Source organism: Kryptolebias marmoratus, linkage group LG20, assembly GCF_001649575.2.
Source record: "Kryptolebias marmoratus isolate JLee-2015 linkage group LG20, ASM164957v2, whole genome shotgun sequence".
Taxonomy (NCBI): Eukaryota; Metazoa; Chordata; class Actinopteri; order Cyprinodontiformes; family Rivulidae; genus Kryptolebias; species Kryptolebias marmoratus.
In genome coordinates this window covers 10626401-10648144 of record NC_051449.1, presented here as the reverse complement: position 1 = coordinate 10648144, position 21744 = coordinate 10626401, and the positions used below count along the sequence as shown (strand labels likewise).

The window sequence follows — 21744 nt, the reverse complement described above, 5'->3', positions numbered from 1 at the left end:
AACAAGACCCCCAGTCTTTTGCACATCACTTCACACTGTTTATTGCAATTAGTCTGATTATTCATAACAACATCTTCCCCAGCATCCCTTTGTAGTCGACCAATCCAAGAAAGTGATTTATAGATCCGGTCGCCTGCCGTGGGTGGGCGCAGGGAAGAAGTGAGATGTTTGGAGGTGTTCTGTGGCAACATGCAAACCGCCCCCTCCCTCCATCCACACACCGACAACCCCTCGGAGCTTGGCAACTCTCCAGAGCCTCGCAGGGGTGGCGGAGTACAGCGGGAGCCTGAGTGAGAAGCACACATTGTGCTCTGCGGGGCCCCACCAGCCCCGGCCCGAAGGCACAACTCTCAAGGACATGGAGAACTGGGGCAGAGAACTTCTGAGCTTCCCACTGTTAGGGCAGGCAGAGAGAAAAGGGAAAGTTTCCAAAAGTGTCTCTGTCTTTTGGTGTGTGTACAGCTTTGGAAATGTGCTGTTAGGAGAGATAATTCATTTCTCTTTTCACCAAACAGTAACTGCACAAATATTCCATGAATACAAAATGGAGCCGCATCGAAAAGTTAACTCGGGGAGGAATAAACACTAAAATTCAAACTCAAACTTTAAAACACCTAATTTCCAAACAAATGTTAAGATACATGAAATGTAAATAAAAACAGAATGCAATGATTTTCAATCAAAACGCACATTTCACAATGGAACATGGAAAACCTATCAAATGTTTCAACTAAGAAAATGTAGAATTCATTAAAAAAAGGTAATTTTGTTTTATTTTGGTGGTAACAGCACATCTCAAAATAGTTGGGACAGGGGCAACTAAAGGCTGTAAAAATGAGTGGTACAAATAATAAACAGCTGGAGGAGTGTTTTGCAACTAATTAGGTTAATTGGCAACAGGTCTGTAGAAGGACTGGGTCTAAATAAAGATGAGCAAAAGTTCACCAGTCTAAAAATATTGTTCCTCAACAAAAAAATCGAGAAGATTTTGAATATCCCCTCATCTATAGCCAGGGGTGGAAATTAAAAATTTTGTCCACCAACCATAGTGGCTGGTGGACAAATTGTTTTACCGGCCACTCAAATATTTTACCAGCCACTATTTTTTGTTGTGATAAAAAGTTATTTCATATGATGATGATGATGGAGGTGGGTGGAAGCAGTTGTGCTGCCATACAAGCTGAACAACACCTCTTTCTGGACACTGCATGGAAATAACTAGATTTTTCTTATTTTATTTTTTTATTTTAAACCATTAAAAGATGCATATCTGTACATAAAAAAATCAGATAAGTGAAATTCATTTTTTTTGGAGTGTTTTTGAAGTATATATTTTTGTGCTTTTGTAAGTTTTTGTATGTAAGTTGTAATGTTTTTCAGACACTTGCTGCTTTTAATGCATAGATCTATTTGTGCTACCCGCTTATATTTAACAGGTAGGATATTCTGATGAAGGAAGTGATTTTTGTGGTTTTAAAAAGGTTTTCGTAGTGGATATAAATTGTTCCAATGCTATGCTAAGCATAACTCCTAAGCTTCCACTTCAGTATCCGATGATATTTAACATTAACACGAACCGCTGTAGTTTTCGGTTTGTAAACATGACAGTAGCAGTTTTTGTCGGGAAGCACCGACCGTTAGACATTGCTGTTTAGCTGTGCTACTGTAGGACAATCTGACGAGGAAGCACAGATCGTCAGAACACTGGCCGTAGGTGCGAACACACATGACGTCATTGATTTAGTTAAAAAAAAACGTTGTTTAACTTTCGGTTCTTCCCTCGACTACTCTTGAAAAACAGAAAACAAAATAGCTTCTCATCACAACACCTAATTGGTGTTAGACTGCCTGTAATCTGTAGTGGATCGAGTGCATCATATGGGTTTGAAGTGAACTGTTGTAATATTTTTATTATTCAGGCGGTTTTCTCAGCCTGAAGTGGTATTTCGCTTTTATCTAAATACCATTCGGGTTGAATGTTATTTAGATCATTAATTCATCATCATGGACAACAAGTCCTGTAAATTTGGAGACATTTGTTCTTTTTTTTGCAAAAGTTACCAGGGGGAACCAAATATTTCAGCCGTCTGAAATAATCGGTTCCCCCTCTAAAACACGGGACAAAAATAATTTACCAAAAAGTCCTTAACTGTGTTTATTCCTCTCATCATGGACAACAAGTCCTGTGAATTTGGAGACATTTGTTCTTTTTTTGCAAAAGTTACCAGGGGGGAACCAAATATTTCAGCCGTCTGAAATAATCTGTTACCGCTCTAAAACTATAGGACAAAAAAATTGTCTATTATGTCTATTATAGACATCACTTTATTGTTTGTCGTGCCAGATGAAGCTGTATGTAAACATCCAGAAACACCACCATCTTCTCTGGACCAAAGCTCATTTAAAATGCACTGAGGCAAAGTCCTGTCCCGTGGTCAGACGATTCAAAATTTACACTCTTTTAAGAAACCACAAACACAATGTCCTCTGTACTAAAGCGGAGTGGGTCCATCCAGCTTATTATCAGCGCACAGTTGAAAAAATCTGCCTCTCTGATGGTATGGGTGTGCATTAGAGCATGGGCAGCTTATACATCTGGAAAGGCACCATACATGCAGGAAACTGTATACAACTTTTAGAACAACATTTGCTCCCAACCAGACATCTTTTTTTTCAGGAAAGGCCTTTCATCTTCCAGCAAGACAACGCTAAAACTCGTACTGTATCCATTACAGCAGGAGGGCTTCATAACAGAAGAGATCAGGAGCTGAACTGACCTGCCTGCAGTCCAGACCTCTCACCAACTGCAAACATTTTATCATGAAACAAACAAAAAAAATCCAACAAAAAAGGCTCAGGACTGTGGAACAGCTAGAGTCCTACATCAGACAAGAATGGGACAACATTCCCTCCAAAAACGCCGGCAGCTGCTCCCATCGTGACATTTACAGACAGTTGTTGAAAGAGGAGAGGATGCTTCACAGAGGTAAACATGGCCCTGTCCTAACATTCTGGAGATCTGTCGCTGCCATCAAAATCAAAATCACCTGGTTTTTTTTTCAACCCCTTAAAACGACACATTTCTTAGTTTAAACATTTAATATGTTTACTGTGTTTTGTTGTAAGTAAAACATGTGTTTAAGAGATTTGCAGATCACTGTGTTCAGTTTTTATTAGCATTTTGTACAATGTCCCAACTTTTTGGGAATTAGGGTTTTATGTTAGAATAAAAGATTAGGCCAGTGTGACAAGTCCTACTGACGGACTGGAACAAAGGTGAAATGATTAGAGCAGAGTTGTGAATAGCACTAATTTACAAGTTTGAGTGTTTCTGTGCTTTTTTTGTATGTAAAAATCTGACCTGACCCCTACGCTAAATGTACTTAACGCTTGTATGCGACCCCAGTGGAAAAAAAAAAAATCAATGGCATAATTAGCCTCATGGTGTACATCAAGTGTAATTCTAACTTTTGCACAAAAGATCTAATCTGGAAATCTGACACTGCTTGTTGGTGAACTAATTGTTTTAATATTCCAAATAATACCATAAATCAGTGAGCGATGTCTCGAGGTGCGCTTTAGAAAAAGAACTCCACAATAATCAGAAGTTCTATGTTTCTGTGCAGCATGATCACAAATAGTGTAGCTTCGGTTTGTTTTTAAATAGAAACAAGTAGAAAAATATACAGTTTTTGGCTCTGCTGGAAGAAGCAGTCGCAGCAGCAAGCCTTTCTTTCACTGTCCTTCCTGTCAGGGGTTCAGCTTTACTGTGGGCCAGCCCCCACTCCCTCCACATCAGAGGAAAGGAACCACACTGATCTGAGATGGAGTACCCCCAACCAAACCTTACAACATCGACCCACGCCACCATCCTGGGCTTCTAATGGAAGTCCTGGGCATCCAGACGCCTCCCCTGCTCCGACACGGGCGTCAAGTAGCGCTCCACTCATCACTGGAAGCAGCAGGCCTCCCAGCTCTCCTTTTCTCTCCTCGGGGCAGGCCTTTTTCGGAACATTGCAGGCAGATGTGTCCAGATGAGCACGTTCTAATTTGCAGGCCCAGGTTAATGCTCTGCCAGAAGTCCCGGAGATCAATAGCTTTATTTCCCTAAAATACAGGCGCGGCGAGAAGCAGTTAACGGGGAGCTTTTAATACCGCCACAGTTCCAGCGATGACTGGGTTGTATTGATTGTGCCCATGTGGAACTACGTGCACCTTCTGGGGAAGGATCTATTTGTGTCACCCTGGGCTGGGATGGGGGCTCCACTGAAGGAGTAGAGAGCTCAGCCAATGGAGGATGCCAAAAACATCAAAACAGCCATGTTTACAGATTACCCAAAGGGAAAGCAAATTACAGCAATTATGCAGGCTGTGGGAATACTGATATCAGCATACCTGCTATTTTACCCAGAGACTACTTTTTTGAGCCTAGAACACAGACAAAACAGCGCACTCAATTTGATTTGATGGCTAAACCCTCGACAAACGATTTAAAACGAAGCACCTCACATCAAATGCATGCAAAACAATGGCTTTCTGGGGGATCAATCTGTTTGTGTTATTCAGGTGCAAAAAAAAAAGAAAAAAAAGTCACTTGTTGGTTTGAAAGCAACTACGTTTCGTAGTTTTTGTTCAAACAATGTAAATAATTATCAAACGCCGCAGATTTCTCTCCCAGAAACCAAACGCAGGCTTGCAGCATTTAGCCGGTGCAGACAACATGCATACAGAGGAGCCTTATCCAAAATCAAGAGCCTTTGTTTGCAGCTGTCGTGACATATTCATGACTTGGGCCATAATAGTCAGATTCCTGATATATCCCCCGGGGAGTGCAGAGAGAATGGTGTCACATCCAATTACTGCAGCACACTGTAGAGGTAAATCAAAACTCGTGCCGTGAACTGTGGAATCTAAGGTGCAAGCACACACACCCACACACACACACACACACACACACACAAATACAGGCTGAGCAAAGCAAGACTACAGTTATATGAAAATTAATATGATATCGGAAAACACATTCTCCCGGTAACTTGGAGGTCATATATGGATTATCCGGAGAAATGGAAAAGGCTGGAGGCTGCTGCATGCCTTCTCCTCAAAACATTAATTGACATCCAAGAAGATCTAGGAGGGAAGCAGACGGCGCTTACACAAGAATTTACAATCATAGATTTGTTTGTCCGTGTGCAGAAATTGAAATTGCAGATGAGGATGCGGATGTGCCCGCCCTTATTGGTCGAGGAACAATTGGGTCACAATGTTCTCCCAAACCTTCTGCTGAGCATCAATAAGATGCTTTTCCGCAAAGCAAAACGGATGCCTTTGTCTTATCCTCCACGCTGGTCCTTGGGAAGCATGGCAGGTTTTCTTTTCTTTTTTTTTTTTTCTTCTTCTTCTTTTTTTGGTTTGAGGGCATCTCGGCAGTGCACAGCCCCGTTTCACCCTGGAGCGGTGCAAAGCTCCTGCCCAATAAAACAGGCTGCATCCCCAGGGCCCCTCCCTCAAGCCTCCAGTCAGCGCTTGTTTTTGCACCATTTATTTAGTGTGACACATCTCCAATTAAACTGTGGAGGCTGCTGCATTCCCCCCCATAACTACCTCTTATACCTCCCCATAGACTTTCTGTCACACGGAGAGTGTGAGTATGAAAGAGTGAAAAGGAGAGTTAGCCTGGGAGAGAGAGAGAAATCACATCTTGCCTGCCAGCTATGATCACAATGTCATTTTCTCCTCAGTGGTTAGGAGCCTCCGCTGAAAGGTACCCTGAATTATAATTATCAAAATATTGAACAAGATAATCATCCCCTTTAATGATGCTGCCACCTCACAGACACAAAACATGGATGGTTAAACTCACTCCTTGAAGCTTTTTTCACAAACGAAACCTCTTGTTTTGGGGAAAACATAACAAGATTTAGTCATTTTTGACAAACACATTTCCAAAAAGCCTGACCAAGCCATGTGTCCATCATTTGATTTAAAAAAAAAAAAAATTTTTTTGGAGGTAAGAGTCTCCTTGCCACCTCTTCATCCTCCCGCGTTGGCCTCAGACAGTCACAAGAGGAGTGACTTTGTCCGACCCCAATATCGTCTGCTGGAGCACAGCTGAGGGCAGCAGCTGCCAGGGAGGACTGGTGGGGGAGCGCCCCAAAACACCGGCTCTGCCAAAGCGCAGGGGCCGGGTGGGGGGGAGCCCCAGTGGCAGCTGGGAAGGGTGGGGCAGCCAGCTGTGGAGCAGCAGGGTGGTGTGTGTGTGTGTGGAGGGGGTGACTGGGTGGTGCCACTAAATCTTAGCAGGGATACACAAATGTGCACATCTGAAAATATAAACATCCGGGCATGGTGAAAAAGTTCACACTTTTTTTTATTTCCACCCGCCTCCCCTCGCCACTCCCCCTTGAAGCACTTCTATTTACGCTCGCCATCTGCACCGAGTCTTTGGCCCCTTTAACACCAAACACCACTCTCCTACCACGTGCTTCGGCCACACATCTGGCGCGCCATCTGTATCCGCCCCCCCACCCCGCTGCCCAAAGTGACAGGTAGTCCCTCTCCCTCTCTGGAGGGAGCAGGAGAAGGGAAGAGGGACACGGAAGGTAATTTTGGGTGTAAATGTGCTCTGGCCCTCTCTGGATGCATCTGGACAGAGCAGACATGCCGCTGAGCAGGGCAGGGTCATTATCAGCTGGAAACTCGCTGCCAGATAGCAGATGAAGACAAAACAATTATATCATACTGTCACATCGTGACGGCACCAATAGGGCACATCTTGTTTATGATATCGCCAGGAAGAGCACTTCCACAAAGAAACCGCAGTCAAATGACATAAATTACACACAGAAATATATTAAAGATTCTTCCGTTTTATTATAATGTACAGTTTACATTGCCAAGACACAAACGTGACCTCCACTTGGATGTGTTGCAGAAAGAAAAAAAAAAAAAATTAAAATTAAAAAATTAAAACAGCCATATAAACAATAGAGGACACCGTAATTCCTCGTCTTTATGCTGCTGTACACGTGGGATCAATAAAATATGCACCATGATACAGATATCAAGCCAGTGATATAAAACTGCACAACCAATCTTTACTGTGAAATCATGGAATCCATTTCAAAAACAATATTTTCACATCTTATGTTACATATTTGACAGTAACAATATTTACTTTTCACACACAACACTACTTGAATGACATCAACTTAGACGTTTATTCAAAAAGGAGACGAGATTCCAGCATTGTTAACTAGCTATCTAACACTGCTGACTAAAATAATAATCATAATAATTAAAAAAAAGGATTTGTAAAAAAATATAACGCGTTAGATCGTTCTCGTTCACCACGTTGCAGTCGATGGACAGGTCAGCGGTGCTTCAGGAAAGGAAAGTGGGGTGTGGGGGGCTCAAGAGGACATTTCTTCACAATCTGCAGTGGCATCTGCTACATTATTACCTCTCTGAGCTCAACTGCTAAATGAAGGCCTTATTTTCTCAGGTGCTGTGGCGAAATAAAAAGAAAGAACAACAAATCTGAACGGCAGAGTTTTATGGGTTTTCACGCGATCAACACTTCCAAGCGCCTGATATGCTGTTCACGCCTATTCTTTAAAAAAAAAAAAACTAATCTGCGAGTAACAGATAATTCCTTCTTTTTCATATTTCTACAAAACCCATGCCACTGACATAGCAGGTCTAAATTATTAGTCATACAATTTAACTTAAAAAACCCCAAAACAAGCTGGATGGGATTCATTGTCATTAAAGAGCATAAAAACAACAAAAAGAATAGACATTCACCTTTTGAAATAAACAACACAGCTTTTAGTACTAGTTTTCAATGTCTTATACAAAGTCAGCTTGATCTAAAAAGCACAAAATATATATTTTACATCACATACATCAAGACATGTACCATGGTCTAACTGGAAGTTCACCCGGTGAGTTTGCATCGTTTCATCTTTAAAGTCCTGACATTAAGTCCCTACTGCTGGCATTATTGCTTCTCATGATCGGGGAGCTGAAGAATACAGGAATAATGCACCGCTGTTGATTAAAACTTTACATTTGACTCAACTTGAATCGAAAATTTTGTCAGCCCGTTCCACAATCTGCAATGCTAAAAGGATAAGGCAGTTCCATTTTTTTTTTTTTTTTTTAAGGCATTGCTGCTTTGAAACATACTGGAGCAAAATAAAGTCGTGGACTTCTTGACCTTTTCATGTCAATGTGCATGATAAAAAAGGGATACATTTTTATAGGCAAGGATAAAAGCCTCAAAAAGGTGGAAAATGTATCTTGTTTTTTTTTGTGTGTGTTGGGAGTCCAAGAGAATCTGAGCTGAAACCATCATTAAGGTCTGCTTAGCAGTTGACCAGAGGTCAAAGCACAGAGAGATCAGAGCAGAGCTGTGAAGGTAGCTGTGACCATTTCTCATTGCTGGTAATTTCCATACTGGCCCTGCAGAGTGAGATGTGACAGACAAATGTTACTGACCTTCTCACAAACACAAAGCAAAAAGCATGTGTTCACAAATCTTAACACGGTGCAAAAAAAAAAAAAGAAAAAAAAAAGATAAAAAAGAAAAAAGAAAAAAAAAGAAAAAAAAAATCCTCTGGTTTCAACAATATCATACAGCAAACCATGATTTATGGCTGCATTGGCTGGTGTTGACCAGCAGGTGGCAGCATGGCCTCATAAACAAAACTAAATTCTAATTTAATACATCAGGTTTCAACAGCAGCACAGCTGAGGAAAATATTTCTCATCAAGTAGTGGACACTACTTTAAAAAAACAAAACAAAAAAAAACAACAAAAACAAGAGAAATTCAGTGTAAGAACAGTTCTACTGATCGCATTCCTAAACAGGGGTCGAAACATGCGTTTGCCATTAATGAAAATTGTAATAATGACAATTTTAGTAACCAAGATTCGACATTTCGATATATGCAACAGATACATTTATTATTAGGGGTGTAACAGTACACACTACTTATGGTTTGCCATGTTTTATATATTTACAGTTTGGCCCATTAAATAAAAAAGACAAATGACAACTGATTCCTTAAAAAGAAAATAGTAAATTGCTTAATTTCATGATGGTTATGAATTTTTCAGCTAAAACACTAAAATTCTGAAAGTATAAAAATCACATACAGGTAAGGTTTACTGGAGATTGATTGACTGGTTTATTTTCACATCCACACCGTTGGTTGTCAGGAGCAACAACAAAACTTTGACTTGTGGACAAACTTTAAAGAAAATAACAAATTAAGAGTTGTCTCTTCACAAAGGTTGGTTAATAAGCTCCATCTGAGCCGTGTTGAGCAGATGGTGTGGATGGTGTTTTTTTGATCAAACCTAACATGTCAGTAAGCCCATTTCACATATCTGAATACACTGGCAGTGCCACGAAAGCCTTGAGTTATGACACAAAAACTACTGATTGTGCAAATATGTTGGTCTAATCAGTGATTTGTTCATAAGGCAGAGTAAAACTAAATCAATCTTCTGAAAATAAAGACTTTTTTACGACCATCACATATACTATCACACCCCTATGAAATACTTGATCTTATAGAGATGCTTCGGATCTTTTGAAGTGGGGTTTTGGGGAAAGGTAAAGAATATCTTACCTGCTGTAGATGGCTCCCTAACGACCTCTGTTAGAAGAAACCGAGTTTAATTCTGTTCAAACTGATGACACAAGCAGGGCTAAGACCAAAGTGGATTGCTGCCTTATTAAAACTCCAATGGCAAATATTTTATAGCAGTTCGTGCAAACTGTATATTATGAACATTTACATCGACATCTATACAGTTTTTCCTGGAGAAATATTACAATATGGCTGCCAAAAGTGTTACAGCTAGCGGCAGCTGCTATTATTTGATTTGCAAACAACTGTGTAAAACAAAACTGGCAGTAAAGTGAAAGTTTGTAGAGCAGCGTTTGCACGAATTACTATGAAATCTTTGGGACTGGAGTAGGTTGTTCAAAAAGTCATCTACGACTGGTAAGATACTAACTGTTCATAATCGTTTTGAAAAGAACTACACTTCAAAAAGATTCAAAGTATCATTTTAAGTACAACACTTGTGGAAAAGATGCCGCGAACTGAGAAGATTTAGTTCAAAGCTTTTGCCGTCTCACTGCACACAAGGCATGCTGGATTTTTGGACCTCATTACTTACAGTTCGACCCCTGGTTAAAAACAAAAATAAAGAGTAAAGAAGGAAAGAAAAAAAAAAAACTAAAGAAAAGACTGAAGAGGATAGAGGAGAAGCAGAGGAAAAACATAACAAATGCAAATTAAGGCTAGGTGGTCAAGTGTCTAGATTTGACGTTGAGGTCTTCACAGCAACCATTACCTTTGCTTCTTACAGAGCTAGTCAGGGGTTCAAATCCCCTCTTCTTTATTTCCTCATGTGCCCCTAAATGTTCAAAGATAAAGATATCAAAGTGTAGCTGTGGTCCCCACAAAAGACCACAGGAAATACAGGCCAGCAAATTGATCTCCCTTTTAAAAACAATGGAGCAGTCTGCATCACGTTTAAAGGGAGAATATGCTACAAAGTCCACTGAAACAGCGTACCACATAAGCCAGACTAAACAAGCAAGACTGAGGTTAACAGGGTTTTTGGGAAGAACAAATGTAACTACCCAACAGCATGCACGACACACTACCCGTTTATGTTTTTGCCTTCTAACTTTACTGGCATCAATTTCTGAAGCATCCAGGATATGCAACTTACTCTGAAAGTAAAATTAATAAGGAAATAACTCAGTCTGATGTCGAGTCCCTGGGACGGTCCAATGCTGCAGTCATACTCACCTGGTCGTAACCATAAGGGCGCTGCTGCTGGCCCTGTGGGGGTCCAGGCTGAGGAGGACGATAGCCCCCATACTGCTGCCCCTGCCCCTGCGGATAGTTAGGGTACTGTCCCGGGGCACTCTGGGAAGGACCTAAAATAATAATGAGGACCAAGTTTAAAATAATGCACTCGACCTTCCTGAGTGAACCGAAAAAAATAATTTCAATATTCAGTCCCAAGCAACAAATGTAGTTTAAAAAGTGCATCCATAAACCAGACCGGTGATATTAAAACACCTGCTTGCAGGAAATAAAAAGATAAACCCTGGGATTTGTGGAGCTGAATTGTCTCCGTGCACAGAAACTCAAAAACTCCTGCTGGTCACTTCATATTTAATTCAGTTTTTCCAACAAATTTAATCATGAAGCTCAAAATGGACATTTCTAATCTGCCCCAAACGTTTTTCAAACAATATTCAAGCCCAACACAGCCTCAGTGAAAGTTCTGCTCATTAACCACCCTGCGTTATTCAGAGAACTCTGCTAACTCTTAATTTCACTAAACTGTAACAAAAAGCTGACGGATGGCAAGAACAGATGAGCAGACGAGTCGGATCGATTTGTTAAGGCAGCTCGGACTCAGAAGTGACTGAGAACAAAAACGGATCAAGCTGGCAGAAGTTTCCGAAACGGAAGGAGACATCAAGGAGATTCGGTGGGTCTTCATTAGAGAAGCAAGCTTCGTTACGAAAAAAATAAAAATCATCTCTCCTGTACTCCGAAACTATCTTTGCAGCCGCTGTGAAGGACCGAGGGTTGAAGTCAAATGAGGCCCACGCAGCATCGTTAGGCGCTCGTAATGCCTTGTGCTGTTGCGTGTAACCTTGTGGGGGCCTTAGAGAACAGGCGTGCGTATGTGCCAGATGGATCTCACCTCACAGCCTCTGCCTTTCCACTAGCTCATTACCGACATGAGCTCTGGCTCGGATAGCAGGGGAGTGGACAGTTCCAGAGAAAAATGAGGAAGAAAACCACCCAAGAACTAAACTTATATTTTAAAACTTTCGTTGCATTAAAATATCCCTGCATTGGTGCTGATGTGAACATCTTGATGCTAGCCCAATGAGTAAGATGGAGTCAACCCACAAACCAGGCACTGGACAGCTCTGGGTTTAATCTACTAAAAATATTTACCGTTTCGGAGGTTAATAACGTGGATTACTCTCCAGCTTTCTACACATAACTAAATGAGCTGCAAAGAAAATTAATACTTCTATTTTAATATGATAAAGTTACAACCAGCAGTGAGAGAAGGGCGACAGCTGTTAACATTATAAAACAGGAGCGTTGCAGTAAAGGTTAAGATACATTTAAACGGACACTGTAGATGAAGCCAAGTTTTGATTAAAGGACATTTTTGTGAGGTGGACAAAGACGAGATTGGAAAAAAAATAAATCAAGTTACAGCAACTCTTCCCCAGAGCCTCCATCTCCAAACATTAAGTATTCCTTTAAAAAGTTAGCCAAGAGAGCCGACGGTGCCTCCTACAGGACGCAGATGTTCTCCTTTTTTTTTTTTTTTCTTGGAGAAATCGTAACTCACCATAACCTTGTTGCTGTGGTGGGTAACCTTGTTGACCTGGGTACTGTTGCTGTGGGGGGTAGCCCTGCTGCTGCGGCGGGCCTTGCTGGTACGGTTCCTGTTGTTGGGCATACTGCGCATTACCTACAGAGAGCAGCAGCAGGCGTTGTGAACATGTTGGTTACTAACAGCAATACAGACACAAGTGCCATCATTTTTTAAAAGTCTTACTATACTGATACATCAAATATGAAAGCTGTAAATGACACAATAGGCTAAGTCACTGTATAAAAGTAGAGGACAAATAACTATATTTGAATAAATAAATAACTATAAATCTAATATTTCTAGATTATTCTGAGTAAAGGGAGGCCCAACAGATTATAAACAGGCTTTTCAGAATGTACGTGTTTTGTTATCGAAATTGAATATTCGTGTTTGTTGAAAAAGAAGGAAAAAAAAAGATTTGTTTGAAAGTTTATAAAAAAGGGGAAAAGGGCAGTCAGTAGAAGAGAAAAACAAAACCACAAAAAAAGTACATGTTAACAAGATAAAGAAAAGGAGTTGTGTCATCCCGTACACAGTAAACTGAAACAAAACGATCAGCTAAAATGTTTGTTTTTAATCCCCAAAAATATAGTTTCTATATGACACTGATTGTTCGGAACTGGATCATTTGCTACACGTTGGTGGACACACTTACTGAAGTTGCAGACTGTGTACTTCAACTAAAGTAAAAAACAAAGTTGTACAATATGTAATTATATGCAAAAAATTATCATTTGACTTAAGTCACAACTTTGGAACGTTTGTTGCAATTAAAGCTCATTGTTCCAGAGTTTTGAAAATGTTGCGGGGCATGTAGAATGACCTACCCTACTCTTCGTATGCATTTGTTTCTTTAAGGTTCCCCGTGATAGTTTGTCTCTTCTAGGGCCTAAAAGTCACTGCGATTTCCCCAGAATACAATGAAGAAACTGAAGTGCTTGGCTTCATCACAGTCTCTTCGCATCATTTGTGTTTTAACACAACAACTGGGCTGGTTTCGTCGTTCGTCTTCTCCAAGTGACTGGAGGGTTTCTCCTACCTTCTGAGGCTGCCTGTCCTGCGTGACTGTACTGGTCGCCATAGTAGTCTTCCTGCCCTGGGTACTGCTGGGGGGGTCCTACGTACAACATACACACAAGTAGATTCAAGGTGTTGTTGGATCGATCGTGTAAGGGGGAGGGGGTAGAGAGGATGGGTTCTCCTGCTTCTAGTTCCTGTTTAGAGCTTTCTCTTGGTCACTTAACTTTACATAGTCTGGAGGGGCGAGGGGGGAAGCTTTAGGTTACACCAAGATGTTTGTAAACTACAGCAGATGAAATAGATGAAACGAAGAGGAACAAGAAAAACAGGAGGAAGGGAAATGAGAGAAAAGACCAACGCTCACAGCAAGCACACGTCAGACACGCTCTGAGGTGCATACCTTGCTGTGGGGGTCTGTAGGGCGGCATTGGCCTCTGTCCCATAACATGGTTCCCTTGGTTGACCTGGCCCATCATACCCATTGGGTTCTGCTGTCCTTGATAGTGCTGCCCACCACCACCAGGGGGCATGTTATACTGCTGCGACGGAGGCTGCTGATGCATCATAGGGCCTGAAGAAAACAACAAAGATTTAAATCTTGAACTGTACAAAACAACTAAAACACAGTGGAACTATATGTAGGAAAAAAATCATTTAAACCAATTAAAAAAAAAAAACAACAACTCACGAGTCTCACCTTGATTTGGCTGCATGTTCATGTTTGGTCGAGGCCCGTAGTTTCCCATAGGTTGGCCCTGGGTCATGTTCATTTGACTCTGAGCTGGGATGCCCTGGGAAGAAGGAACGGCGTGATTGTAACCCCCCATGGAGCCGTGGCTGCTGGGGGGCATATTCATCGAGCCACTGGGCATGTTGGGAGGCTGGTTGGGGCCTGGACCCGGACCTTGCATGGGCATGTGATTAGGACCTGGAAAACAGCAGCAAAGACGACTGATTATCTTTTTAAATAAAAAGACAAAGTACAAATTTCACCCTGTTCTTCCACGCAATGAACTATGCATCATTTTCCTTTATTAAAAGTGGACTCTTAATTAGGGTTCACTCAGATTTTAAGTTGCTATAATTAAAATAAATCATAATTGGTCTGCTGCAGAATGAAAAATGCGTGTTTGTGCCAACTTTCAGCAACGCTTCACTGGATCTGCTACGAATGTGTTGACTAACCTGCAAGGGTAGCCTTATTAATTTACATACTGATAATAGACAGCATTTTGTCAGGTGTAAATGTGGAGGATAATCAAATTGTAATTGTATAAATAAAAGGTTAAGTTTATTTGCATTTTAATTTCTTTGATGAAATTCTTAAAGCCAACACCAACTGAATATATACACGCATGGCAACTTGTAGCAACCAAATATTTCAATTTCATCATTATAAATAATTAATTCAATCAGCTGGTCACAGTCCTGATAACAGTACATACAGTCTTAACCTGTAAAATACGTGTGCCTGCTGAAGTGAGAATTTTGATTTATAATCATACAACTCATCAGAAATCTAAATATTTCACATTCCGTGTAAATTAGAGTAATTACTAGTACAGCGACAAAGACGTTTTTGATTTTCAATAAACTTTTGTGAAGCGCTGGGGATAGATACTTCTCTACAAAAACAAAGTGCCTTGCTTTCAAAGGACAATTTTTTTTTTTAATGACAAAATAAAACCAAATTCCAGCAAAACGCATCTATAAAATACGTGGCTTCAGTAGAATATTACTAAAACCAAACATCAAATGAAAGAAAAGTCCAAAACCAAATCTGCAAACAAAATGGGTGACATCATCCTTCTGCAAAAAAACGACCTCCCTCACAGTCCTGTGGTGTTGCTAGGCAACTCAAGTGAGACAGAAACTGAGGAGGAAGGAGAACGAGAAAAGAGAGGAGAAAGATGAANGAATTACCAGGCATCTGTCCATTCATCTGATTCTGCATATGAGGGGCTGGAGGGCCGCCGCTGACCATACCCTCGGAGGGCATGTTGTGACCGTGAGGGGGCTGAGGAGAAGGTCCACTCTGGTTCATGCCACCGGGACCCATGGGCATGTTTTGAGTGGGCGGCTGTAGGCACAGACACAAAAATACACATCAGCTCCCCTAAAAGTACACCTGAGCCTCAAATTAAAGCTGTTCAAAGCTATTTAATCATTGAATAATGGGTTAGTTCATCTTACGAAAAAATGATCAATCAAGGATGACACGAAGCAAAAACAGGAATCACTTAAAGTAGATTCTTATACAAAAAAAAATCAGATAATTATTGATAACTAAAACAAAACTAAAAATAATGAAACATTAGTTTACATTACAAATTGAAAGACTACAGTACTTAAAATTAAATGCTGCACTGCAATAACATCTTTTACTCTGTAAAAAGCAACTTTTATCAATGTTAAAAAGATATTTCTGTTATTTAAGTTATATTCCAATTACAAGATATTACTATAAATAAAAATTAAAACACCACATCAGATTGCCTATTAGTACATCTACATTTATTACTTTTTATTTCATTATAGCTTGATGTCTTTGATTAAATAAGACAAAATGTGTTACTTAAGGTTTGTTGCAAGCGATTTACTTAAAAATAAAGCTGTCTGTGACTGATGGAGAACCTCACTGGTGACACATTAACTCAACATTAGTTCATAAGGCATGCAAGTCACAGTTATACAATATTTAGCTACATTTTATTCAATTAAAACAATCAGTCTGGACCAATACTCACAGCAGGGAGGAGAGACTGCATGTTCTGATTAGAGTCTGCTATTGTGGCCAAATACACTAAATTTCTGTGCAGCATCTGTTGATACCTGGGTAGATGTAGAATAATGAATAATTCATGTTTAATTACTTTGAAAAAGGGGACTTGGAGAGATAACTTACTGTGAACACTCTGCTGTTTTGCCTTTACTCTGGAAGTCCATTATACACTGGATCAGCTGGTTGTTTTCATCAAGTAACTACAAAAGTAAATGAAGATATTTATGTCACGTTTGTGTTACTTCTCGTATTATTTAGACACATTTTCTTAAACAGCGACATTATATCATATTATATGATTAGTTCTGTGCTTTCTGGGTGTCGTGTTGTTGTAATTTGAAAACAAAGGGGGAGAGTTTTGGGGAAATGTGAGCGTGCGTTTCTAGCTAACAAAAGACACGTCTTATGCTAGCTGTCCTCTGCTAACAAAACCGAAGGCCTCCATTCATCTAAGGCGCAATTATACGCTGCACGACGAATCCACACAAGGTTCGTCGCGTACACATGGTTTTAGGGAGGTTCATATTCACCGCGCTCAGACCCGCACCACATCGCTCCCGATCTGCCCACAGTCGGACCTGGATGGGCACCGCTAACGCTGACATGAATCTGAACGGCTAGCAGCGCTCGGTGCCACAGCCTCCATAATGCGCCGCGCTAAAAAAAAAAGAAAATAAAGTAAGATGAATTACCTTTTGTATCCCGGCGGGTGTTATGTCACCCTTCCGTTGCCTGTGAGGTGCGAACGCCACCGACATGGTGAGAAAACTACAAATGAAAGTGAACTAAAGCATACAAGTCAAAAGTAGCTAACGCGCAAGACAAATCGGCGGAACTGCAATCACACACACGGCTCTGAACGCGAGTCAATTTCATAATGCAGTGGTCCGTTTAGGGGAGGTATGGCAGTGGCAAAATTATAAATATCGCTGTTATTTCCTTTTTCTCCATATTATTTTTGAATAATCAGTGTTCGCGTCGAATTTAAATATTTCACAACGCATAAGATGTGTTATTTTCGCATGAAAAGCACATTTTTGCCACGTAAATAAATTACATTCACACCCATTTTTCATACAGTGGAACAGTCCACAGCTAGACGAAAAGGCCACCATGTAGATGCTACAAGGTAAAAAGGGGAAACTGTTGAAACTTTCGAATTATACTAATGATAATAATAATACTAGGCCCACTTAAAGGCAGTAATACTTAATATCAGCGGCTATTTGCTTTTTTCGCATGTCTTATAACAGTCATTAAATGTATTAAACAAGCTAAAAATCAACTAATGGAATTTGGAATATCGTTCACTGATAATATCTATTTTAAGCACATATTCTTTACAGTAAAATTAGCAGCAAACTAGCGTATTTTAATTACAACTTTCCTCTGGCGGCACCTACTTTTGGTACAGCCAACAGGTCATAGGTTACGCGCATGCGCCGTTGTCAAAGCTCTAAGTGAGCGGCTCGTTGCTAACTAGCTGAATCATTTCGCAGAAGTTGCTTCGTTTCTCGTTTTCTTTTAGTGCGTTTTGGGGTTTTCTTGCAGCGCAATGGCAGCGAGATATGACAGAGCTATCACTGTCTTTTCTCCCGACGGTCATCTCTTTCAAGTGGAGTATGCACAAGAAGCTGTAAAGAAAGGTTCAACAGCGGTACGTCCTAAATGGAAACAATGCTAAGAAGCTAACGTGGTCAACTAGCGACTAGCACACACTCATTACTTCAGCTAATTGTTTAACTTATGTAAAACCGTCTGTATTGTGCTAGACTTTTATGTACTCTCGTGATGTTTTCAGACTGCATATATGTCAATTTTATTGGTAAAGCAGTCAATACGAAGAGCATGAAGACGAAAAGCGGTTATCACTAGCATTTTGTCGCTGTGTCACTCTTACCATTATACTTTCAGTTTTGATCGGTCTTCTCATGTTGCAGAGGTTCGAAAAGCAGTGATTGACAGTGTTGTCTGATAAATTTGCAGAAATGTTATTGGATCATTTCTACGAAACAAAACATTGCTGAAAATAAGAAGTTATTGGATTTCTTGTGTGTTTTGCTTTCCTGTCATTTCCATTTCTTAAATGCTAATGTTACGAGGAGCGGTGAGGGAAGGTGATTTTATTTTAGTTTTCTACTTTTAATGATTAATCAAGGTATGCTACTTAGTTTATATATAACTCGAAACTTTAGATGATTTTAATTTTTAAACATAAAGTTGAGACAAAAAACAGCTTATTTCTGTGTATTTTCATTTATTAAACTTTTATTTCATGGCCCATATTTTCAAGATGCTAGGATGGAGAAGATGTGAACATCTGGTCTTACTTTGTAACAATTCATGTATACTGGGTAGTTAATGTTCTGATCATTTGATGTCTTGTTGACATTATGTGAAGCTCAGACTAAAAAAAAAACTTTCTCAGCCACTGTAGCTTCAACACACACAGATGTAACAGTATATTTTAGTGGCTTGTATAGGAAGTACAAACCATCTTTGTTAGCATTAAACGAAACCATTTTTAAAGTTGTGTTAAGGCTCTTTGAATGCTCAATATTTAATGTAAGAAAAGTCTTGTCCCCTTGAATAACAAACATGACTTGAAAGCAAAAACATATAGGCTGGCATAGGGTACAAGTTATAATTAAAACAAGGCCTGAATCTAATCATCTCATTTTGACTTCATAGTGTTTGCTGTTGATCAGGGAACCCTTCATATTATTTGCCAACTTGTAGGAATGAAATACCAGGTGATGCTAAAATGTTCCTTTTTTTTCCCCTGTGCAGGTTGGAATCAGGGGTAAAGACATCGTTGTCCTTGGCGTGGAGAAGAAATCGGTTGCAAAGTTGCAAGAGGAAAGAACTGTCCGCAAGATTTGTGCACTGGATGAACATGTCTGCATGGCATTTGCAGGTGCCTTCGAAAAATACTTTAATTTACCCAAAGTTTAACACAACATAGAACTACTGCACATTGTTAGATATATATGTTATTTAAATTCTTAGATCTCCCCTTTATTCCCCCCTCCCACGACTATGTCTCACAGCGTATAACTTTTCTTTTAATTCTTTTAAGGTCTGACAGCAGACGCTCGTATTGTGATAAACAGAGCTCGGGTGGAGTGCCAGAGCCACAGGCTAACAGTTGAGGATCCCGTCACAGTGGAATACATCACACGGTACATTGCAACACTGAAACAGGTATGTTAGCCTTTCACCGTTAACTTACAGTTTCAATCTATACAATGTCATTTTCAGAGGCCTGTATATTGTGCTTCCTGGTTGCTGGGTGGTTCAAGCTTTAATAATGATACTTTGTTTTTATCGCAGCGCTATACTCAAAGCAATGGCCGCAGACCATTTGGCATCTCGGCCTTAATCGTTGGTTTTGACTACGATGGAACTCCCAGGTTGTATCAGACGGACCCATCAGGAACCTACCACGCATGGAAGGTCAGCAAGGTTTCTCTGCGTACATCCCACCGTTGTTTGGTTTCAGTTAGTTAACAGGTGGATCAGTCTGAAAATGAATAAATTGGTTTTATTTTTCCTGTTTCTTGATTTAAAAAAAATATATAAAAAATCAGGCAAATGCGATCGGCCGGAGTGCAAAAACGGTGAGGGAGTTCTTGGAGAAGAATTACACAGAGGAAGCCATTGCTGGGGACAATGAGGCAATCAAGTTGGCAATCAAGGCTTTGCTTGAGGTACATCAAGTGATTTGCTCATTTTCTTTCTTTCTGAACAAATGGAAATAATTTTGCACAGAAATGCTAATTGGTCTGTAATTGGTCACAGGTCGTCCAGTCCGGAGGAAAAAATATTGAACTTGCTGTGATCAGACGAAATCAGCCACTTAAGGTAAGCAATTCTGTCATTTTCAGCTGTTTTATTTATTTAGTTTTAAACTTTTGCTGAACTGTATTTTGTGCCTTTTACAGATTTTGGAATCCAAGGAGATTGAGACTCTGGTGGCTGAGATTGAGAAGGAAAAAGAAGAAGAGGCAGAGAAGAAGAAGCAGAAAAAATCCTCTTGAAGCTGCTGATGTAACCTTTATTGCACTTGGATGGCAATAGCTTCTTTTTTTTTTTTGGATTCTAAATATGCGTTTCAGAGGGTTATCTCACTGTAAAGACCCGAATCATAACTTGAGAGTAGCTGATGTTGCATAAATGTTTTCCCACGCTGCTGTAGCAGTTGGGAAGAATAGCAGGTTGTTCTGCTGATTACGTTCGGACACACCTACTGATTCCAAATCAACGAGTACGTTTATCCGAACCTTCCATTAGTGCTCCTGGTGTACAGTTGTGCTGCTCTCATGTTGTGATTTAGATCTTTTTCTCTGCTTATAAGAAGTTCTTTTTTTTTCTTATTATAATTTACCAAATGACTCAGATATTTCAGAATCTCAGAATGTTGAAATAAATTCTGTGACATTCAAAAGCATACTGAAACTAAATATTCAATAAAAGCAAATTTTTTGGTTTGTACATTTTCTACTAAATCAGTGCCCCTAGTGCATGCCAAACGCCTTTTACTAGCTATATCTGTGTATAAGCCCATAAAATCATCATTGAGCCTTGTAACACAAAACTAAAGTTGGAAGGACTTTTCGAAACAGAAGAATACCCTAACTCACGGTATTGATTATTCCACTGCAGAGCAAGTACTGTGATAAAAACACCACTAGCAGCAGTGGAGTGTTTGGCTATAAAGTGTAATGTTTTTCATTTATCAGCATCCTGTCGCACAGACCTGAAAATAGTGGGGGCCTGATTGCTTTATAAAGTGCTCACCTTTCCCTCAGTCATTTAAAACAAATTAGTGGTGAGCAAATGAAGGGGTAATGGTCGCCTGACAAGACCCCCAAACCCCCTTTTCTATTTTTTTTCCTTTTCTCTCTCTCTCTCTCTTCTTTTCTTTTTTTTTTTTTTTTGCCTCTGCTTTTTTTATTTCTCCCTAAATTCGCTTATCAAGCAACCGCTGCTCTGAATTCTCAACGACACAATTATGGCCGGCGGTGCGGTTGGGCTGCTTAATGGGATCCTGGCCTCAGACCCCAGTGGGAACTTTCAGTGACTTTAATCTGGAGCCCTTTGAAAAGTTGTGCCGTGCTGTGCTGAGGAGCCCCCGGGGGTTCCCTCTGACTCTTACCAAAGACATAATGGTGAATGCTAAAGTCCTTCATTTAGAGTCATCTTCCTCCAGCCAGGATTTCCTGAGTGGGTGCCTTGAAAAGAGTGGCTGCACTTTGTCTAGTTTAGGAGGTGTTACAGGTTTGTCTTTGAGCTGAAATTAGTTTCTAAATATGGAATTAATAGGACGCTAATAATTGGATTTAGGTATTTTAATCTCGACCTACGCAACCATCCAACTCAAATGTTTTTCACGATGGAATTTAATTGCCTACGCTAGTTTGTGGGAGCTTAAACTGCAGGGAAAAGAAGTGCTGACTTTCTAACAAAAAGTTATAAATATTGATCACTTTCT

The 21744-nt window shown here is 40.1% G+C and overlaps 2 protein-coding genes across 8 annotated transcripts; one reads left to right on the top strand and one right to left on the bottom strand.

The window, feature by feature from the left end:
• Positions 1 to 6853: 6853 nt before the first annotated feature.
• ss18 (SS18 subunit of BAF chromatin remodeling complex) lies at positions 6854 to 17113 on the bottom strand. Of its 7 annotated transcripts, XM_017422521.3 has the most exons (11): positions 16943 to 17113; positions 16374 to 16450; positions 16216 to 16300; positions 15392 to 15548; positions 14166 to 14396; positions 13869 to 14039; positions 13488 to 13565; positions 12422 to 12544; positions 10840 to 10970; positions 10376 to 10438; positions 6854 to 8466 (listed from the first exon to the last, which is right to left on the bottom strand). In XM_017422521.3, the coding sequence occupies exons 1-10, from the start codon at positions 17006 to 17008 to the stop codon at positions 10421 to 10423; spliced, it is 1137 nt and encodes a 378-aa protein (XP_017278010.1). In that variant the 5' UTR covers positions 17009 to 17113; the 3' UTR covers positions 6854 to 8466; positions 10376 to 10420. The 7 variants fall into 7 exon arrangements, 6 of the variants coding, with proteins under 6 accessions (XP_017278010.1, XP_017278009.1, XP_017278008.1 ...); XM_017422520.3 differs by having other exon boundaries at positions 6854 to 10438; XM_017422519.3 differs by lacking the exon at positions 10376 to 10438.
• A 573-nt stretch (positions 17114 to 17686) lies between these two features.
• On the top strand, positions 17687 to 20744 carry psma8 (proteasome 20S subunit alpha 8). Its single transcript, XM_017422386.3, has 7 exons — positions 17687 to 17907; positions 19041 to 19167; positions 19330 to 19454; positions 19584 to 19706; positions 19841 to 19960; positions 20052 to 20114; positions 20195 to 20744. The coding sequence occupies exons 1-7, from the start codon at positions 17806 to 17808 to the stop codon at positions 20288 to 20290; spliced, it is 756 nt and encodes a 251-aa protein (XP_017277875.1). The 5' UTR covers positions 17687 to 17805; the 3' UTR covers positions 20291 to 20744.
• The last annotated feature ends 1000 nt before the right edge of the window (positions 20745 to 21744 follow it).